This window comes from Kogia breviceps, chromosome X (assembly GCF_026419965.1).
Source record: "Kogia breviceps isolate mKogBre1 chromosome X, mKogBre1 haplotype 1, whole genome shotgun sequence".
Lineage (NCBI taxonomy): Eukaryota > Metazoa > Chordata > Mammalia > Artiodactyla > Physeteridae > Kogia > Kogia breviceps.
The window spans coordinates 2,942,449-2,963,051 of record NC_081330.1 but is presented as its reverse complement, the minus strand read 5'-3'; the positions used below and the strand labels follow the sequence as shown (position 1 = coordinate 2,963,051).

Here is a 20,603-nt window from a genome sequence, read left to right as displayed (position 1 = left end):
TTGCAAGCCCGTCTCGGCCAGGAGCTCCTTCAGTGACGAAGGGCAAGTTCCTGACTTCGGGGTGAAGCGACACAAGGCCACAGAAGTTACCGTTGTGGAAGAACCAGGACTGTCCAAGCAATAGAAACAAAACCACTTGATATAAGTGACTAACTTTGGTTAATATTTACATTCGCTTTACTTTGGCAAATTGAGACTTATTCGGGCCAAAGTGAGAGTCCAAGCAAATGAATCCTGATTTAGCCACTCGAAGCAAATGTGCCTTGAGCACCTAGTGATGAGCAAGACAGTGTCTCCTGGGCCATCGTTTGTAGACCCGTGTCACTGTCACATGTTTCTTCTCTTACAGTTTTCTTCCTGAGGGCCAGGTGATTTCTTCTACCGTCATCCCTCAGCTTCAGATAAGTTCTAACTCAAGCTTAGTCACGCTGCAGATCCCAGAGGATTACATGCAACTTTGGCAACAGCCACAGGACCCACAGCATCACCTTTACCTCCAAGTTAATACTTGGCCTTCCAGTGAGCAGGTCGCCCTGCAGGACCAAGTTACCTGGATCCAGGTATACACCCCCTTCTCCTCTGCCCCCTGGCCCAGGTCAGGAAGTTCTGCACCGACGCTGGACCCTTCCCCATATGTTCTGTGTGTGAAATCCACACTTCAAAGCAGTCACGGCTGAGCAAAAAGACTCCCTAGGCTTCCATGAAAAAGTGAGCTGGGTTTGGCGATATTAAAGGCGATCTGATTTGGAAACTTCTCACAGATATGTTTCCTGGGCAAAATGAGCCCTGCCATATGCTGAGCTCAATGCCCCAGCCCAGACCCCTTTCTGAACTTCCGGATCTTTAGTTGTGCTATAAAATGCAAGCCCTGGTGTGGCATGTTTCCTTGTACTGAGAATAAACCAGGAGTCCTTCCACTGAGTGAGTGTGCAAGGTGTTCGTCCGTGGGGTGCCCCGTGTTTGGCAGGGCAGACCCCACCTTGGGGACCATCTGTCTTGGCTGTGTTGCTATAGGGCAGTGGCGGGAGCCGGTGCAGATGGCAGGTCACATAGCAGGTTTTACTTCCCAGGTGCACTCCCAGCGGGCCCCTTGGGGACCACAAGCTCTCAGTCTGGCCAATAGCATTTACAAAGGGTGTTTGGATTCTGGCTTTAGAAATCGTAATAGAACTTAACCTCTTTTTTAAAAAAAGTAAAACTAACAACAAGAGAGAAAAAAAAACAGTAAACGAAGGCAGAATGAAAGGGGTTGGATATTTTAAATGGCCGTGATTAACTTCACATAGACCCCTTGACCAGCTGGGCCAGCAGCCCTCCAGAAAGTTGGCCCATTGGAGGGACTGCCCGCACGAGGACATCAGATGGTCGGTGGCTCCTGTGGTTCAGTTACCGAGCCTTCCTCACGCCTGCTCTCAAGGCACTTACCTGCTGGATGGGCCCTGAGAGGCAAAGCGAGCGGAGCACATATCCCAGGGAAGTGGGGAAGGCTGGACCCCGCAAGGTTGCACAGAAGGGAGAACGCAGTGGGCCAGCCAAAGGCAGGACCGTGTCGGAGACGCCCTGTCCACGAGACTTCAGGGGCTCCCCCCACCCTGCTCTGGTTCGTCTTCTCCACGCTGTGGACCCTCCCTCTCCCCGGGGCCCCAGCCACCTTTGGCTTTCTGCCCATAGCGCAGCCCTGTTCCTTCTGTCCCCTCTACCTTCTCCTCCACCCTCTTGAGTTCCACTTGTTGAAATCGTATATCACCTTCAAAACCCAGCCCAAGGGGCCCCTCCTTCTCCAGCATCTGTGCGTCTGTCCCGCCTCCGCTGTCCACAGCCCGGAGCGGGTTGTCCCCTCTCCCCGTCTCGTTGCCCAGGTGAGCCCGGTGGCTGCCAGTCAGGCTCAGTGTGGAAGTCAGCCTGAGCCGACTGCTGAGCGCCAAAGGTAGGGGCACGGAGAGACCTTCTAAGGCCTCGGCTGGCCATGGCTGGTAGGGACTGGACCGGGAGGGCCGGACACGGGGCCCAGTAGCCTGAGGCACTCAGACAAGTTTGGGAGAGCCCAGGACTGCTTCTCCTGGTCTTTAAGGCAAGATGCCATCGGGAGAGAGAAACAGGGGTGATCCCATCTCCTCAGCTCCAATTTTTCCCGGCACCTTGCAGGCTTGTGTTCCAAAGTCTTGCTTCTCACTGGCTTGCTGACTCAGACTAAAGGGATTCTCCCACCACTGCAGAGTGGGCCCAGGAGCTCTAGCAAAGGCCTCTACTTTGTCCCCCTTTTTCCCAGCAGGCACTAACCCCTGAGGCAGAAATCCAGGGCTCTTCAGGTCTACAGACTTTCCAAGACCAGGCGGAATATGAGCCAGACCAGATCTGCTACTTCATGTCTGGAGCGCAGTCCAACTTGCACGAGTAGCGGCACCACCTGTGTTTTCCTCTCTAGCCTCGAGAGAAGAGGGGGAGACAAGCTGACGAGGCCGGCGTGACCAGGGGACCTCCGAGGCTCACAGAGTCCCCTGGAGTAAGGGGTGGGGAGGGATGGATCCTTCATTTTCTTTCCTGATAATTTCTTTTTGTAATTGTTAGTTTAACACGCGACCTGTTTTTGTGAAGTTGTGCTGCACCCTGTGATCCCTGGCGTGCGCTGCCCAGCCTCGCAGACACCGATTCTACCACGGGCAGGCGGGCTGCGGGGTCTGCTCAGGGGAGAATAGCCTTTTTCTGACAAGAAGTATTTTCTAGCATGGTTTGCAATCTAGTAGAAGCTGTTCCATATCAGGCTGTGAAAATTCCGAGGCCTTGGCCTTCACGGTCAAGGCCGGCACTTCCTCCACAGTCAAGCTGGAGAAACGCATGGGGAACAGCGATCCAACTGTGGGAAACTGAAACCAGGTCAAAAGTTTTGTGCTAAAGTAATCACAGCTTTTCTGCTTAATAAAACTTGTGTTTGACTACAACGCTCTGTGAACTTCGAACTGACTTCTGGAACCTAGAAATGGTACCTGCCTTCCCAAGTGGCTGTGGGCCCAAGTCTTCTGGGTAGCCGACGCCCAACACAGTGTGTTGCCTGCGCCCGTGCCTGACACAGCCCGTGAGAGGTGAGCCTGGCTGCTCCAGGGCACAGCGCCCGTCTGCTTTGCGTGCGGGTCCCTTCTCTTCCTTCTGGCAGGAGTACTTCCTGGAGGAAGAGCGATGTGCTCTCAGTCAAGCACCAAGGAGACCTTCCCGGCTGTCTGCACAGAGGCGGGGAAGCCGGGGTCGGGGGGGCTTGGATAACCTAACCGGAAGTCATCGTGTGCCTTGAATGTCAGTCTTTAATGAACCATTGCAGGAAGGAGGCAAAGGAAGCCCCAGTCCCCAGTGGCGAGTTACAGTAAAGGGGACAGTGAGGCCACATACCCACAGGAGAAGCTTGACACTCCCCAGGTAGCCTGATCTCTACCAGGGTGCTATGGACTGAATGGGTCCCCCTCAGTTCATATGTTAAAGCTCTACCGCCAATAGGATGGTATTTGGAGGTGGGGCCTTTCGGAGGTGATTAGCTTTAGATGAGGTCATGGGGGTGGTGCCCTTATAGTGGAATTAGTGCTCTTAGAAGAAGAGACACAGAGAGCTTGCCCCCTCTCCCACCTTGTATGCACAAAGAGGCAGTCACATCAGCTCACAGCAAGACGGTGGCTACCTACAAGCCAATAGAAGAGGCCTCAGAATAAAACCTACCCTGCTATCACCTTGATCTTGGTCACCTTGACAGCCTCTAGAAGTGTGAGAAATAAAAATCTGTTGTGGAAGCCACCCCGAGCCCCCAGCTGTAGTATTTTGTTTTGACAGCCTAAGCTGAGCAAGACACACACAGCTGAGGCCACTTTCTACCGTGGACAAGTCACTGAAGCTCTCTGGCCTCTGTTTCTCCATCAGAAATAAAGGAGAGAGGAGGAGACAGTGCCTTTCCTACGTAGCTCCCAGAGGAGATGATGATCGATGGACTTGTAGAGCCTTCAAGAGAGGCACTGTAAAAGCTGACTAGGCTGGATGCATTCAGTTGGGGTTATTGTTTGAATTCCATGTTTAGGATTTGTCCGATCTGGCCCAGCTTACTCTGGCTTCACCACCCTCTGGATTTCAGACAAGGATCCTGAGCTGAGGAAGTCTTTGGTCCCCTCAGGCTCTGCCTCAATCACCAGCTTAACTCCCAGCTCAGCCCCCAAGCCAGGTTGCCAGAGGGTCAGAGGGGCCAGCTGCCCAGCCCTGCTGTTTTCCAAGGATCCCCACAGGAGTAGCTCCAAGGCTGCCCCATCTCAGGATGGGGAAAGTTGAGGGCACAGGGGCTACAAGCCCAGAACCGGTGCTCGCATGCCCGCAAGTCCCATCGTGAGTTTGGATACGACTGAAGTCAAAGCGTGGTGAGTGTGTTCTCTTAGTTCCGGGCCCAGCCCCTGCTCCGAGGCATTCTTGGTACTCCTGGCAGAGACCTTAGACTTGGCTGCCTGGGCAGACCAGTGGCTTTAACTGGGATCAGCTGGTACTTTCTTTTCACTTATCTTCCCAGGCATGAGCCTGGGAGAAAGTTGTCCGCTCTCAGGCTCTGGGAGAGGCAGGGCTGACCAGGCCAAGAGATGCCAGTGTCCTCAAGAGGGTCAGGGGTGGCTTTAGCAACAAAGAAATGAGAAACTGGTGACACTTGCATGCACTCCAGATCGTGAACTGAGGGAGGGGTGGGTTCTGTCCCAGCCTCGCCCAGGGCAGAAGTCTGGGCATGGCTTGTGTCAAGAAGACCGGCCATGGGACAAGCTTCCGAGGCCACAGTTACATCCAGCAATGTGGCTGTCCCCATGGTCTGTGCTAAACTGCTCCAGGAGGTTCTGGGGACTCTTCAGCCCATACCACAGATGGCCGCTACACCTGGAGCTACTCAGGACAAATGTTTTCTGTCCACCAAGCTCCCTCCTGGTCCCACGGGCCACACACACACAGAGCACAACTCACACAGCCACCTCGCCTTTACTTTCAGACTCTTTTTCAGATGAATGGGGCCGAAGACTCTTCCAGCAGCCCGAGAGCAAGCAGATCCCCAGGAAAGGGGACGCCTGCTCCTAGCACCCTAGCCTCGGCCACCCGGCTCCCCTTCCTGGGTGGCCTCAGAGAGGCAGCAGTGTTCAGCCTCAGGCCCTGAGCACCGTGACCCACATAGGACTCGATGGCTGGGCACGTGGCTTGGGACACGAGGGCTGCTATATCCCCAGAGTCTCCTGGCCTTGCTGCATGCGTCTGCTGGACGGCCTTGTCCTCACCCCAGCTGCCTGGCCTGCACCAGCTTCGTCCTTGGGGGACGGAGGGGCGGAGAGACAGAGTGCCCAGAGCAGCACGATCTTGTGGGCATGGCGCTTCTACAGCAGAAGTGGGCCCAGACACAGTCCGGGACCCCAGACCTTAGCCTTCCTTCCCTCGACACTGGCACCAGCAGCCCCAAGATGCAAAGCGGGCAGCCCCTCGCAAGGAGCTCAGCAAGGTGGACCCTGACCCAGAGCATCATTGCCTTACCGTTACCCCACAGGACCTCAAGGTGGCTTGGTGAGGATTCCTTTACCCCTCTAGCAGGAAGCCAAATTGGCATCCCCTGTCTGGAAAATTATAGGAGTTGCGTTTCTCTGGGGGTTGATAGGGCGGAGGACCTTCCAGGCACAGCCGCCGTGATCGCCGCCCCCATCAGCTCCCCCCAGGTGGGCAGCACAAGCTCCTCACTGAGCAAGACTCAGTCGGGACGTAATAGAATATTCCAAGCACAGACCTTACTGGCTGAATATTCATGTGGTTTCTATGTCATCAAATATTTATAGATGTTCCTATTCCCAAACGACTTTGATAATAAAGAAGGAAGAGTCATTAAAACCCCAGCCCTGAGCCATGCTCTTCCTTGCCTGCATCGGCGGGACACGGCACAGCACCGGCCAAGGCCCTCCATGGTGTCTCGAGTGTCCCAAGTACTTTGGAGGCAATGAAAGTGAACGCGGCCGCTGAACGTTCTGGGCTGTGGGTGTTGTCCACTTCTGCCAAAATCCCTGGGAAGGAAAGGTTGAGGGAGAAACGTCCGGCAGAAGAGAGGGGGCTGAGGTGGGCCTGGGGCTTAGAGCTGCCGCAAATTCCATCCCCATCTCTCAAAACGGGCCCCAGCAAACATAACAAAGACTCCAGTTTGTAGCTAGGAGCCAATTAAATGTTCCATAGGGCATGGGAAATCATTGGAGTGTTCTGTTTTCAAGGCTAAGCAAGACAATGTGGAATGGCTCTCCGTTGCTTATCAATAAAACCCGAGTTCTCAGCCTGCCGTGGCCCGGCCTCACCCTCTTCCTCCACAACCGCACGGCCCTCTGCTCGTCACACACTGTCCCTGGCCTTGTGGAACCGCTGGGTTGGACACGAGCCAGGGCTTTCCTGCCCTCGTGGATTCGTCTCTCTTCTCTACACCTGGAATGTCCCCCCCCCCCCCACCGCCCCGTCTCTGCATCTCCAGTCTTTGCCCATGACGCAGAGCCCGGCCGGAAGGCTCTCTCTGCTCCCTGTCCTCCTGTCCCTGCCTGGGCTTCACCTGGAGCACATGTGTCCCTGCTCAGCCCCTGCTGCACGGGTGCCGTTGCCTCTTCTCGGCTGAGCTTCAGGGGGCAGGGAAGCTGGGGCCCCCAGAACAATAACCCGGCAGACCGAGCCTTCCCTCTACACATGTTCCAATGGGTATCCTCAGCCAAGGCCCTTCCGGCTACCTGGAGAACGCTTCACAAAGAAAAGCAGCCGCTTGAGCCTTCTTGGGCAAACTCCCTGGGGCCAAAAGGCAGCCCACCTTCTACTGAGCTCAGGTGCACGTTTTCTGAAGCTCCTGAACATTAGCCTGCCTGCTTGCCACCCTTCCTCAGGCTCCGTCCTCAGGCAGGGACTCAGTCTTGGCCCCGGAATCACCATTTTCCAATGGGACTCAGCGGAGGGCTTGGTGGATTAGAGAGCCGGGAGGAAGTCGTGAAGCACGAAGCATTGCCCTGAGTTGGCACGTCCCTCTGGGGCCCAGGTGAGGCAGGAATACTGCAGGGAGATGGGGGGGGGGTGCAGGGCCGCGTGGCGGTGACAACTAAATGCCAAGAAACTCCCCGAGCCCTGGATGTTTCCTGCCCAGATGGAGGCCCTGACCCCAAAGGTCAAAGCGTAATTAACCACACAGTCACCTTGTTGATGAAACAAAACCCACAACCCTGGAGAATCAAAACATGTCAAAGGCATGGAGGCAAAGGTCAACAGACAGGACAGACAAATTGTAGTATTTAGTACCGCGCATGCAAGCGTTTGTGCAATTTATTTAGAGGTTAGCCTGCCAGCCTGGGGGGAGGGTAGGTGCGACAGGGGCTGGAAGTTCAGCTGAACTGGGGGTGTGATTTCAGCTGAGAACAGGGTGCAGGTCTCCGGGAAAGGGCTGGGCTCACGGGGAGATTTACACCCAGAACCTTGGAGCACGTGGTCCACCAGAAAAGCCAGACTTCGTTCACAGAGGGGCGTCTATGGACAGCAGGGCACCCGGGAAGGACAGCAGCCCCCTGGCAGCCACCCTTGAGACCCACCTCCACCTTGACTACTGCACTTCCCCCTCCCCAGCCCCTAGCCCCCACTTGGGAAATGACCATGACTCCCAAACCCCAATACCCCAGCCTGCTTTCCCCTCTGGCCACCGAACCCTTCCATCCAACTGCATACGGGACGTCTCCCTGTGGATGTCTCCTGGGCACCTCAATGTCAATGCAGCCAAAAACAGGCTCTTCAGCATCTCCGGAAACCAGCTCCCCTCTCAGGAACGGGCACATTCGTCCTCTCAGTTACACCCACGCCAGGAGCCTGACACTGGTGCCACTAACGCACAGTAGGGGGCAGGGAAAGTGGGAATGAATGAGGGAGTGAATGGGTGAACAGGTGACTAGTTGACGTTGTCGTGTGTTCCCAACGTGAGCTGGGCACACGGGAGGCATCAGGGAAGATGTGTTGAGCAATGGGCTTCTCCTCTCCTCCAGAAACTTCCCAGGCCCCTGCTTCAGCAAAACACCTTTCCAGGTTCTGGGTACGTAGCTCTAGGGTCCTTGTAGCGTCCCTCTAGGTCAGGGCCAGCATGTGAGGCTATATCCCTTAGGTTGGGCTTCTTGGTACCAGTTTTCTGCACCTTAGGGCACCCAAGAACACTTAGAGTGTGATTGCTCGGGGCTGGGGCATTTCCCAGAGCCCAGACATAAACCAGGAGCGCAGGACTGGGACGCACGAAGGAGGTTCCTTTATCTCTGTCTTAGGGCTCATGGTTCCTTCAGTTCCTGCCCCCCCACACTCCGCCACCAGCCACCTGCTGGTGCCTACAGTAGACTCCGGCTTGGGGAGGCAGCATCATTTACCCGCAAGGCCTGGGGAGGCATAGAGCGGGCAGGAGGGCCTCTGGACCTCTGGCCACACAGCCCCCAAACTTTCGGCGGGGCTTGGTCAGACTCATTTCTGGTCGTCTCTTGCCCCCTGGCGTATGGTCGCAGTATTGCCGCACCCCAGTGGGCTCCCTTGTGACCAATTCAATTAATATTTCCTGAGCACCTACATTGGGCCAGGCTCTACGCCGGACAGAATGTTATTCTCAAGATTTCAGTCCAGCCCTCGGTCAGCTCCCTGGGATATCTCCCTTCTGTACTCTCCAAATGCCCTCGGAGTCACGATCCATCATGTCATCACCCCCTGGCCCCTCTTTTCCTCTTTCACCATTGACTGGCAAATCCCCAACCTTGGATGAACCCAACTACTTGTACTCTGTGCGCCTGCACTTAAGCATCTCTGTGTTGCTGGAGAGAATCACACAAGCTGGCAGATTGTACAGCCCTATAGATTTATGATCTCCAGCCTCAGCCGGGCACAGCGCACCGTGCAGAAGGACTTCTGTGGTTTGTGTTTTTCCAGTCCGTTCTCAGAATGGTGAGTTGCTCTCTCCTCCAAGTCCCCGTGTCTTCCCACTTGCCTCCTGCTCGCCTTGTCCATATTCGATTTGGAAATGAGAACATATGGATTGGAAATTCCCTCACCAGACCCACCACCAAGCATATTAACCTGCCTTCCTCTATAACCAACATGTCCTCCTCTCCTCGAGCTAAAACAGTGCACATCTCTCTTCTCTTTCCTAAGGCTGATGCCTTCTCTGTACTCTAGAGCCCATCTCCTCCTACCTGCCACTCTGTCCGGCATCCCTGGATCCCCTCTCTCTATTTAACTAGTCCCCTCACCATGCAAACGTGCTGTCATCGTTCCCGCCTTAAAAATAAAAATCATCTCTTGACGCCCACCTCCTTCCCCAGAAAGTGCCACATTGTTTTCCTCCCTTTCAAGGCGCTTGTCTGCAGGTACTGTGTCCTCAATTCCCCTCTCTCTTCATCGCCTATGAACTTCATGTTGCCAAGTTCACCCTCCATTTCTCTGCCCTAGCGTTACTCTGGCTCTCAGCAGTGTTGATTCACTGGACAACATTTCCTGTTAAACACTCCCTTCTCTAAGATTCTAGGACACCTCACTTCTGTTTACCCCACCTACCACCTCACTGGCTGTTCCTTCTCACTCTCCTTTGCTGGTTCTTCCTCCCGGCTCCTAAACTTGGGTCTTGGATTTTTCTCTACCTCCTTTCACACACTAGGTGATCACGTCCAGTCCCATAACTTTAAATCACACACACGCACACGCACACGCACACACACAGTCACACACCCCACACTACACCACACCACACCACATTGCTTCACCGAACCAGACTCATATATGCAACTGCCCCATAGTTTTCCCTCTTTCAGTAGATGGAACCCCTCACTCCCCCAGTTCTATAAGGCAGCAATCAGATGTTATGGGCTGAGCTGTTTCCTCCAAATATTCACATGTTGAAGCTCTGACCCCCAGGACCTCAGAATGTGACCTTATTTGGAAACTGGGTCATTGCAGACGTAATTAGTTAAGACGAGGTCGGACTGCGGTAGGGTGGGTCCCTCATCCACTGTGACTGTGTCCTTATACAAAGGGGAAATTAGAGCACAGACACACAGAGAGAGAACACCGTGTGAAGATGAAGACAGAGATCAGGGTGAGGCTTCTACCAGCCAGGGAACACTCAAGATGGCCAGTAAACCATCAGAAGCTGGGAGAGAGGCCTGGAACACGTTCTCCCTCACGGCCCTTGGAAGGAACCAATCCTTCCCACACCCTGATCTTGGAGTTCAAGCTTCCAGAACTAGGAGACAATACATTTCTTATTTAAACCACTGTTGTGGATTGAATCATGTACCTCCCTCCAAATTCATATGTTGAAGCCCTAACCCCCAATGGGACTCTTTTTGGAGAGGAGGTCTTTAGGGAAGTAATTAAGGTTAAATGAGGTTGTAGTAAGGGTGGGGAAATAATCCAATAAGACTGGTATCCTTAGAGGAAGAGGACAGGACACCAGAGATTCCTCTCTCACTGCGCTCACACAGAGGAAAGGCCATGTGAGGACACAGCGAAAAGGTTACCATCTGCAAGTGAGGAAGGGAAGAGGGCTCTCAGCAAGAATCAAATTTGCCGGCACCCTGATCTTGGACTTCCCAACCTCCAGAACCGTGAGAAAATAGATGCCTATTGTTTGAGCCCCGCAAGCCTGTGATATTTCATAATGGCGGCCGCAGGTGACTAAGACAGTCACCGGGTTTACGGTACTAATGCTCTTGGGATCAGCCTTAACTACGTTCGTTTTCGAAACTCTCACCGCTACGACTTCCTCACTGGTCTCCTTACTTCCATTCTTGCTCCTTACGCTGCATTCCCCACACCACTTCCAGAGTGGTCTTTATAGAAGGTGAAACTGATCACATCGCTTGCTTACTTCAAACCCTCCAACGCATTCCATTGTACTTAGAGAGATTGTGAGCCCCTTGCAAAGTCCTCTAGGGTCCCTGCCCTCTCTTTGAACTCCTCTCCTGTCTCCGCCCCACTCTTGCTCGCCAGGCCCCAACCGTGCCAGCCTCCCTTACGGCCCTTGAACATCAAGCACTCTTCTGCCTTGGGACTCTGTACTTGCTAGAGCTTCTGCCAGAAATGCTTATCAGCTAATACCCCCTTACGTGGCTCCCTCCACCTCTCCCTTTAGGTCTCAGTTTAAGGTCTCAGTTTATCTCCTCCTGAAAGCGGAACTTGCAACTGTGAGTGGGATATGTTTCCATTATATTTTCTAGCTGGTTTTTGCTGATTAATAAAAAAGTTGGGTTTTGGGGGTAAAACCGTCTTGTATCCATCCGCCTTGCTAAAAAGATTTCTTAGTTAATCGTCTTTAGCTTTCCAAGCAAGCAATCATAGAATTTTCGATTAATGATACACCTTTGCCATGTATCGTTTTCCATATGTATGCCTCTTGTTTCTTGTTCTAATGTTACTATTTTATTTTCACTATAATCCTCTCCCCTCTCATAAATTCTCCTAACAACACTAATTATATCCATGTGTACTTATACATTATTTTGTTGAATAAATACGTGAATTAATGGACTTAAACATATTGAATAAATAACTATTTGCCTTCTGCCCCTGCTTCTGAGCTGCAAGTATCATAGAGTGGGCTCAAGGCTGATTCCCCACTCTCTCCAGAGCCCAGGAAACAGGGTGGACAAGTGTTAGATGTATATTGAAAACAATAGTGGAAGACATGGAGCTACTCTAATGGAAGCATGTAGTAGTTTGTTGAGTGGAGGTGAAAACGACGACAAGACCCTTTCTAGCTAGAAGGGGAGTCCAGGTGCAGGCCTCTACTGGATCTCAGCTCCAAATGAACGTCACCAGTTGGAGAACGGGGGCTGGTGGACATCACAGGGAGAAGAAACCTCCACAGCAAAGGCCTGGGAAATTTATTTTTTTCCTGAAACTATAAAGCCATAAAAAAAAAAAAAACCTAAGGAAAAAATGTATGAACTATCTTTCAGATCCCTGGATGGATGAGGTTTTCTATGTTTGAAAGAAATGGAAGGAATCACAAAGGAACAACAAGAAGATACACAACAATAAAAGGCAAGTGAGAGTGTAAATATGTACAAAGGGCATATGTTCATCGAGGAGAAAAAAAGGAAGATTGCAGCAAAAAAATGAGAACATACAGATAATTCACGGAAAAGAAAAGGAGAACGGTGAAAGAAAGTGTGAAAAATTGAGCATGATAGAAATGTAAAATAAAATTATGAAATATATCCTTAAATTAATTAATTAATTCAGTTTTGGCTGCGTTGGGTCTTCGTTTCTGTGCGCGGGCTTTCTCTAGTTGCGGCGAGCGGGGCCACTCTTCATCGCGGTGCGCGGGCCTCTCACTGTCGCGGCCTCTCTTGTTGCGGAGCACAGGCTCCGGACGCGCAGCCTCAGTAGTTGCGGCTCACGGGCCCAGTTGCCCCGTGGCATGTGGGATCTTCCCGGACCAGGGCTCGAACCCGTGTCCCCTGCATTGGCAGGCGGACTCTCAACCACTGTGCCACCAGGGAAGCCCATAACTATGAAATTTATTTTAATAAAGTTTGCAAAGAAAATTAAACGACCATATTTTTTTTTTTTTTTTTGCCGGCAAAAGCAAGGTGAAATGAATACTTTTACACACTGGGATTTGGACCAACCTCGTATAGCAGCTCAGCTCTTCAGGATCAGACCCTGTAAAGGTTTATATTTTTAACCAATATTTTACTGCTAGGGACCCATAATTCTACTTTTTGGCCATGCCTCACGGCTTGTAGGATCTCAGTTCCCCAAGCAGGGACTGAACCCGGGCCACAGCAGTGAAAGCCCAGAATCCCAACCTCTAGGCCATCAGGGAACTCCCCATAATTCTACTTTTAAGAAACGGATGCATATTCTCATTTACATGAGGACGTGGTGACCAAGAGACCCTTAAAGGCAGAGGCTGGGTAGAATCTGCGTTTAATCCACACCTTCCCTGATTCACAAGAAGCACTCAGTGGTTATTTATTGAGCTAAATTAAGCTGAAAAATGAATAGAAGTCTAAAAAAATAGACTCCTCGCTCTGTGTTAGCTACCTCCTACTCATTCGAAAATTCACCAAAACTTAAGTGTCCCCCATCTAGTTCAAGCATGGAGGAATCAGAGAAATCAGCAGACTTGACACACCATCCCCAGTACCAGATCCATAGGCGATGCTTGACAATCTAGGTCACTCACTTTTCTTCCTCCTCATGTAAAAAAAACAAACAACTAGAAACAACCTAGGCCTCTAGTTCCCTGAGGAATGGTTAGGTACATTTTGAAACCTCCATGCAATGAAATTGTATTCATTTAAAAATATGGCAAATCAACAAAAGTTATTTAATAAAGTTCAACTTCTATTTCTGATTAAAATAACAAATACTAGTGAACTAGGACTAAAAGGATTCTTCCTCAACATGATATATTAAATGTATCTGAACCCGTGGTAAATGAAACATTGGTTTGCATAGTGAACCCCCAGAAGAGTTGCCATGAAGGCCAAGCGCAGGTCATTGCAGTGGGATCAGAACAGGAAACAAATGGGAGGCACGTTGGAAGGAAAGAGATGCATTTATATCATTATCTGCAAATTTTGTGATCACCTGCTTGGAAAACTACGCCTGATTAAGAAACGTTTTAAGCCAGACAGATGGATGCAAGAGAATTTTATAAAAATCAGCACCTTTCTCATCAACCAGGAATAAGTAGCCAGAAAAAAAGATTCCATTCACTATTGCAACAAGTATATATACATTACATATTATATAATATATGCTAATATATTGTATGTTATGTAAAATGTATAATATATACAATAGACTAGATATAACATTATATAACAAATGTTAACATATATGTTATATATTTATACACACACTCTACATAAAATATTAAAACATATGTAGGACGTATAAGAACAAAACTCGAAAACCTTACTGAGGAACGTGACTTAAGATTTAGGAAAATAAAGAGAAATGCCATGAGCCTGATTGAAAAGATTTATATTGTAAAGTTATCAGTTTTTTCCAAATTTAATGCATAAATTTAATGCGGTGACAAGCATGATATCGATGCTACTATTTTTCTTTTGTAACTTTATGAAACTAGTCCAGAGTTTTGATTGATAGAGAGTAAATAAGCAATAATGAAATTATGGGGGGAGAGAAGTAGATATGGCTGGGCGCAGAGGGTAAGAGGGTACTTGCCCCAGCCTATGTTACAGGCGTGTTAGAGCAACACTGGTCTTAACAGTGTGTGGCTGACATAGGAGGAGATGGACATGGCAGGACTGGCACCTCAGTCAGTGTGGCGTAGCTGCGGCTTCAGACTTGCTTTCGAGATGAATCTTCAGGGTGGCTCTCTGGTCAGTAGTGGGGGGTGATTCTTGAAGGTTGAGGGAATATTAACTGTCGTCTATTTCAAATATATGCTGGGGAGGGGAGGTTAATTAACATAGCTATTGTAGGGGCTCAAGTCCCCTAAGCCACCTTTTCTCTCCAACCCGGACGGAGAAATGACGATGTTTTACAAACAGATTAGACAATTAGAAAAAATGCAGCCAGCTAATCCCTAGCTTAAGTATTAAACCAAATTCAATTCTGGACAGATTAAAAATTGACATGTTAAGTAATGAAAACATGAAAATGGTGACATGAGTCATTTTTGAAAAAAATGTCGAGGGTGGAGAAGGCCTTTGCAAGCACGAAAGCAAAAGGAGAACATGGTCAAATGCCAAGGATGAGTGTACCGGTGAGGCTCCAACAGCGTGGTTTGCCACGGAAAGAGATCAGTGGGAAGTGGAATCAGAAGGAAGTGGGAAATCAGGAAGCTTTGGTGAAGTCACGAGATCTCGTCAAGGGGAAAAAGCCGTGGAAGAAAGCATACAGAGGGATAAACCGCAAATACTAAAATGATTCTCACCAGGCGGTGGGATTAGGGGTGATTTTTAACTTTCTATTTTATATGCGTATGTTTGCCTTAACGTTTTTATAATGTGCATACTATGACTTGTATAATCAGATAAAAACCAAAGTAAGTTAACAAAACTCTTTACATTGCATAAACCAAATGATGTCAGTTTGGATTTATAGAGTGAAACACAGGACAGCGATATATGCAAAGTTTAATAATGGCTTTCTCTGTGAGTGGTCCTTTCTAAAATTGCCACGATGGGAGCATATTATTTTTAAAATCTGAACTGAGAAAAATATGTACAGTTCCTGGGCTAGATGGTAGGACACGAGATGAGAAAGGCAAGAAACCAGGCGTTGGGAAGGAACCCAGAGTGGGGAGAGGTGGCCGCATCTGAACTGGTCTTCCCTCACTGCTGCACACTGAGCTCCTGTCACCTGCTCGTGGCCTTAGTGCCACGAGGGTCAGGTGGCCACCAGCACAAGACACGGAGCGCTGTGTTTGGAGGAGACAATTCCATGCTGCAGCCAAGCGGTCGTATAGCCTGAAGCTGCGCCCTGAGGTGGGGAGGGGCACGGTGGAAGGTCCCATCCGTCAGCGCAACAAGGAAAGTGGATGAGAGACTCCTTTCATTTCCAGGGGTGGGGAGGCGGTGCCGAGGTAGTTAATCAAATGTGATCAGCTAGATGAACTACATTCCCCAAGCGGCAGTCCAAAGTGGGCTAGCCTCTGGAAATCACAAAACCTGCTTTAGGGCTCGCAGGCTTTTTCTTTTTTTTTAAACCAAAACATTATTTAAAGAAAGGCCGCCTCCCCAACATCCCTGATGACTCAGAGGACGATGGTGTGTGGGAAAACAGTGCCGTCAGCAAGTCTCGGTCAAAAAGTGATTCAGGAGAGCTGGCCTCAGGAGCAAGTTTACTTTCATTAATTTTACTCATATTTTCCTTTTTCTGTAAACACCACAGAGATCTATGATAAAACATTAATGTCTGATGACGTCTAAAATCGCTCTTTCAGTAAGTACAAAATAAAAATTGTGTGTGCTAAGAACGCGTTGTATCGTGTCCTAATAGTCAGCATGGCTTAATTGCTAGTTCGTGCAATTGGTGTCATCTTAGATTTGATGGAATATGGTCTCTATTGTGCTTATCTACTAATGCGCTGTAACGTCCGTGAAGACGAGGCCTTTACTTGACTTGGGTCACTGCTGTACCCTCAGCCTCCAGAACATACCTGTGCGTAGTGAGTGCCCGATAAACGTTTTCTGTAAACTTTGAACAGAGAATTCCAGGCAGCGTGAGCAAGAGGTGCAAAGATCCTGAGGCAGGAACATGCGCCTACCATAGCAGAGAGGCCTCAGTGGTTCCAGGAGGCTCCATCCCTCCTGAAAACTTGATTCTGGCGCCCCAGCCCCCACCATCAGAGTCAGGGACAAGGAACGTGTTTGGACTTGAATTTGGAGCCCTCAAGCACGGTCGGCGCAACTTGTGTGATCATGGTATCCAGAGAGGAAAGGAGTGTGCTTGCTGGGGACCATCCGTGCCCACAGTGTCCAGGAGAGGGCAGCAGGGGAAGCGAAGTGCACGGGGGCGTAGGGCCTTGGGAGCTTATCTGCTTAAGCATCTTTTCCTGACTTAGGCTGTGTGTGTGTGTGTGTGTGCACGCGCGTGTGTATGCCGGGACAAAAGGGGCGTGTGGGTATGGTGAGCTATATAATGGCCACCCAGCCCTGGCTTTGGTTCCTCAGCCCTAGACCACCTGGCTAGCCCAGGTAACCCTGCGCAGCCCCCTCAAGAGCCCTGTCCCAGGTCTTGAGATGCTCTCGCTGGCCCCTAGGCTTTCTGAGGACCTCATGTGCTGGCTCCCTTGACACCCCCAGTCTGAGGTTAGGCTGCTTCCTCTTACAGTCCATCCTCTGGGAGTCCTCTGCTGGGGTGTGTGTGTGTGTGAGAAAGGGGGAGGGCACTTCCCGAGCAGAAAGTCAAGATCAGAGCAGTGTTTCTGAAAGTGTGGCTCACCGGGGCCCCACACGCACAACACAGAGCCACCAGCACGCTGGGTACTGGGTAAGCACGCAGACCTCGGGCACCCCATCAGGCCTATTGTTTCTGTATGGGATACAGAGCAAGCCATGAGAATCAAAAAGCATCCCAGAGGATTCTAGTGCATCATAGTCTTTGAGAAATACCGGTCTGGGGTTCTTCTACCCCTAGTCAGGGCAGATGGCCAAAGGGAAAATGATTGGTCAGTGAAAGGGAGGAAATTCCACTGCCAGGACAGCGGTGCCAGGGACCTTTTAGCCACTGAGGGATCTTTTCTTCCTCTTTACAGAAGGACCGACCTCTAATCTCAGGCAGTTCCTCAGCTGTCCTCAAGCCCAGCGGCCACATGGCGGGGAATTCTCAGAGGCAGTGCAACACCAGCTGCTCTGATCCCCCTAGACCTGCAAGCTCAAGATCAACAGCCTCTCTTCTTGTCCCACTTTCCCTGCCAGAGTTTGTCAGAAGGACAACAGAACTTGCCCAGGGTGAGGGTGGAGCTGGTAAAGGTAGACCTTCCCTTGTGATGGTATGCAGACTTCCAGGCTGGATGAAAGAAATCAACCCAGAAGCATCCACTGTGCCAGACCATTTGCCCAAGACTAGTGTCATTTTGTAGTTAATGTTGATTGAGACCCCTTGGACCAGGTGCTGTGCTAAAGTCTTGGCTTGCCTTGTCTCGTTCAGTCTTCACACGGATTTTTGAAACTGAGATCTATTATTATTCCCATTTTTCATATGAGAAACCTGAGGCCTGGAGAGGTAAAGTCACTTGCCCAAGGCACCCAGTTAGCAAATAGAAGGGCTGACTTTGAACCTAGATGGTCTGACTGCACCATTTCCCACAACGGTGGAAGACACGGGGATGCAGGAAGCTTAGAGATGCGCTGTGTGGTCAAGGGTGGGGTTGTGAGAAGATGCAAGATGAGGTGAGGGGCAGGCAGGGGTACCGGGGGGGATGTAAGTGGTCGAGAGTAGGAACTGGGAGAGGAGGAAGGGAGAGACAGCACATGGAGTCCAGTCAGAGAGGGAGGATGGGTGGTATTGGAGTGCGGCTCAGGAATAGATCATGAACCAGCTGACGGTTGAGGAATAGATGAGGGATGCCATCGGGGGCTGTTCTGAGGTCAAGGCCAGGAGGAAGGTGAAGGTCAGTGCTGGGGTTGGAGTGGGGAGACTCCGGGGGAGTGATTGAAGCTCTCTATTGCCACCATGAACTGGCCTGGGGTGAGAACTCCACCAGGCTGGGCTTAGAATCAGTATGAGGTAACAGTCAGTGTTCCTGTCCCCCTTCCCAGCTCTGCACCCCTACCAACTGCCTTGTTATGTCTTCTTCATGGTTGTTCATTTGTTGTCTCTCTCCTCCAGCCAGAAAGGAAGCAGGGCAGAAACTCGGTCCATTTGATTCACCTTTATGTTACCAGCAGGACGCAGGGAAGGGATGATGGATTAGCACATGGGGTGTGGCTCTCGCTAGGGTGTAGGCGCGGGAGAGGTGACCTCCAGGACAAGTGAGTTTGAAGGAGGGGTGAGGTTCTGGGAAGAGGTGAAGCTCACAGTGAGGTGCCCCTCAGGTTCACAAAGAGTCCGAGGAATGGAGTGAGGGGTCGGGGAGAAGGGAAGGCTCCAAAGGGTCTGGTACAAGAGCTGCTTAAATATGCGCCTTCTCGGTGACTTCAACATCCACGTAGATGATTCAACTCCTTGGTCTCTCAGCCCATTGACCTACTCTCCACCAATGCTCTTTCCCTTCTCCCTACCTACCGCAGCCACTTACTCCTCTGGTCATATCCTAATACCTTGCCTTATCTGTCACCATCACCCCTCCATAATCACCATTACATCCTGCTTTCCGAAAGCCAGCTCTCTCCTTTTCGTACTGCAAGAACTCCAACAATCCTCCACCTCCAGCCACCCCCAGGACCCTTCAACCAGTCCCACTGGTTTTTTTTTTTTTTTTTGCTTTCTTCACTGTCTTTCACCGGACCTTGACTCTATCCTTACCTTCCCTCCTTACACAGCCCCAAATCCACGATCAACCATCATCATCTCTCTCTAGAATCCACATGAAACTCCTATGTCCCACTGCCATTTCTTTGTACTCAACTAGCAAAACTCAGCCCTGATAAAATCCAACTTTCCACCTACTCTGAGTCTGCATCTGTGAGGTTGAACGTGGCTGGAGAAAACCATGCAGACATGCTGAGTAATGTCACTTTAAATTAATGGCCGTTAAACCTCAAGTGAGCCCTTAGCGCAGCCCAGCAATCATGTTCTATTTCCATAGAACATCCAGCCTCTCTATCTCCCAGAAGACCATTTCAAGCTTTCTCTCCTCAAACTGCTGACACCCCTCTCCCACCCTCACTCCCAGCTGGTAGCCTGGCTTCCTGTTTCACTGAGAAAATAGGAGCCATCAGAAGAGAGCTGCTCCGAGCTCCACCATCACCTCTCCCACCTACCTGCATCTGGACATCTCTCTCCCGCATCATCCATTTTCCCCTCTTCACTGGTTCGTTAGCGCACACACGTTACTACGGTGTAGTCTCTCCCATATTAAAAAAAAACACTTTCATCTTGTCCGCACGTATCCTTGCAACCATCACTCTCCACTTCTCTGCTCTCCTTTACAGCACAGCTCTTCAAGAGAACTGCCAGTCGCTACTCACGGGCATTTCTCTTTTCCCACTATGGCTTGAAAACATTCTCATCTGCCTTTGTGCCCCCATGTCGCCCTGGAAATTGCTCTGAAACATCACCAATAACCTCCATATTGCTCAATACAATTCTTTGTCCTCCTCTTACTTGTCCAGACAATAGGACTTGAGGAGTTGATGACTCTCTCCTTGATACACCTTCTTCAGTTGGCTCCGCATTCTCCCCCTACCTCACTGATCACCCTTTCCTGGCCTCATTTGCTGGCTCCTTCTCAGCTACCACCCCTCTAAATGTTGGCCTGCCCAGGGTTTGTTTCTTCGGTTGCTTTTCTTTTTCTACAATCACTCGCTTGTTGATCTCATCCAGTCTCATGACTTTTCATACGGATTAGACTCTAATTATTCTCCTATTACATCTCCAGCCCTGACTTTGCCCTTGAACTCCAGAGTCCTCTGTCCAACCTACTCCACTGCTGTCTTCCTTAATTCAGTTCATGTACCTCCCTCCTTCTTGTTCCTCTGACCAAAATCCTGAGAGCTGTCCTTGACTCCTGTCTTTCTGTCATAGCCCAATACCAATCTGTCATCAAATTCTAGTGACTCTACCATCAAAATTGACCCAGAATCTGCCTACCTCTCATCACCTCCACTGCATCACCATTGTCTCTCACCTGGATTATTTCAATAGTCCCTAAATAGTCACCACCCCCATCGTGGTCTCTCTGGCTTCATCCCCTACCATCTTCCTCTCTCACTTGTGCCACTTCAGCACATTGGCCTCTTGGTTGACACTAGGACATGCAAAAGCCGTGGCATCAGGGCGGAGAGTGTTTACACGCAGTGGGCAGGGAAGACCCCACAGGGAAGATGGCATTTGAGCCAAGACCCTTGTCTATTTCATTTTTATCATCACCCAACATCCTGTCTGTATCTTTGACGTCTTTGCTTTTCTTATTATTATTTTTTTGCAGTACGCGGGCCTCT

At 50.4% G+C, this 20,603-nt stretch overlaps 1 protein-coding gene across 1 annotated transcript in view; it reads left to right on the top strand.

Moving 5' to 3' along the window:
* PASD1 (PAS domain containing repressor 1) overlaps nt 1-2,398 on the top strand; it is a 107,890-nt gene extending 105,492 nt beyond the window's left edge. Inside the window, exons 18-19 of the mRNA XM_067023904.1 lie at nt 350-560; nt 2,273-2,398. Of these exons, the coding sequence (XP_066880005.1) occupies nt 350-560; nt 2,273-2,398 (337 nt within the window). The remainder of the gene's footprint in view (nt 1-349; nt 561-2,272) is intronic.
* Nucleotides 2,399-20,603: the final 18,205 nt, after the last annotated feature.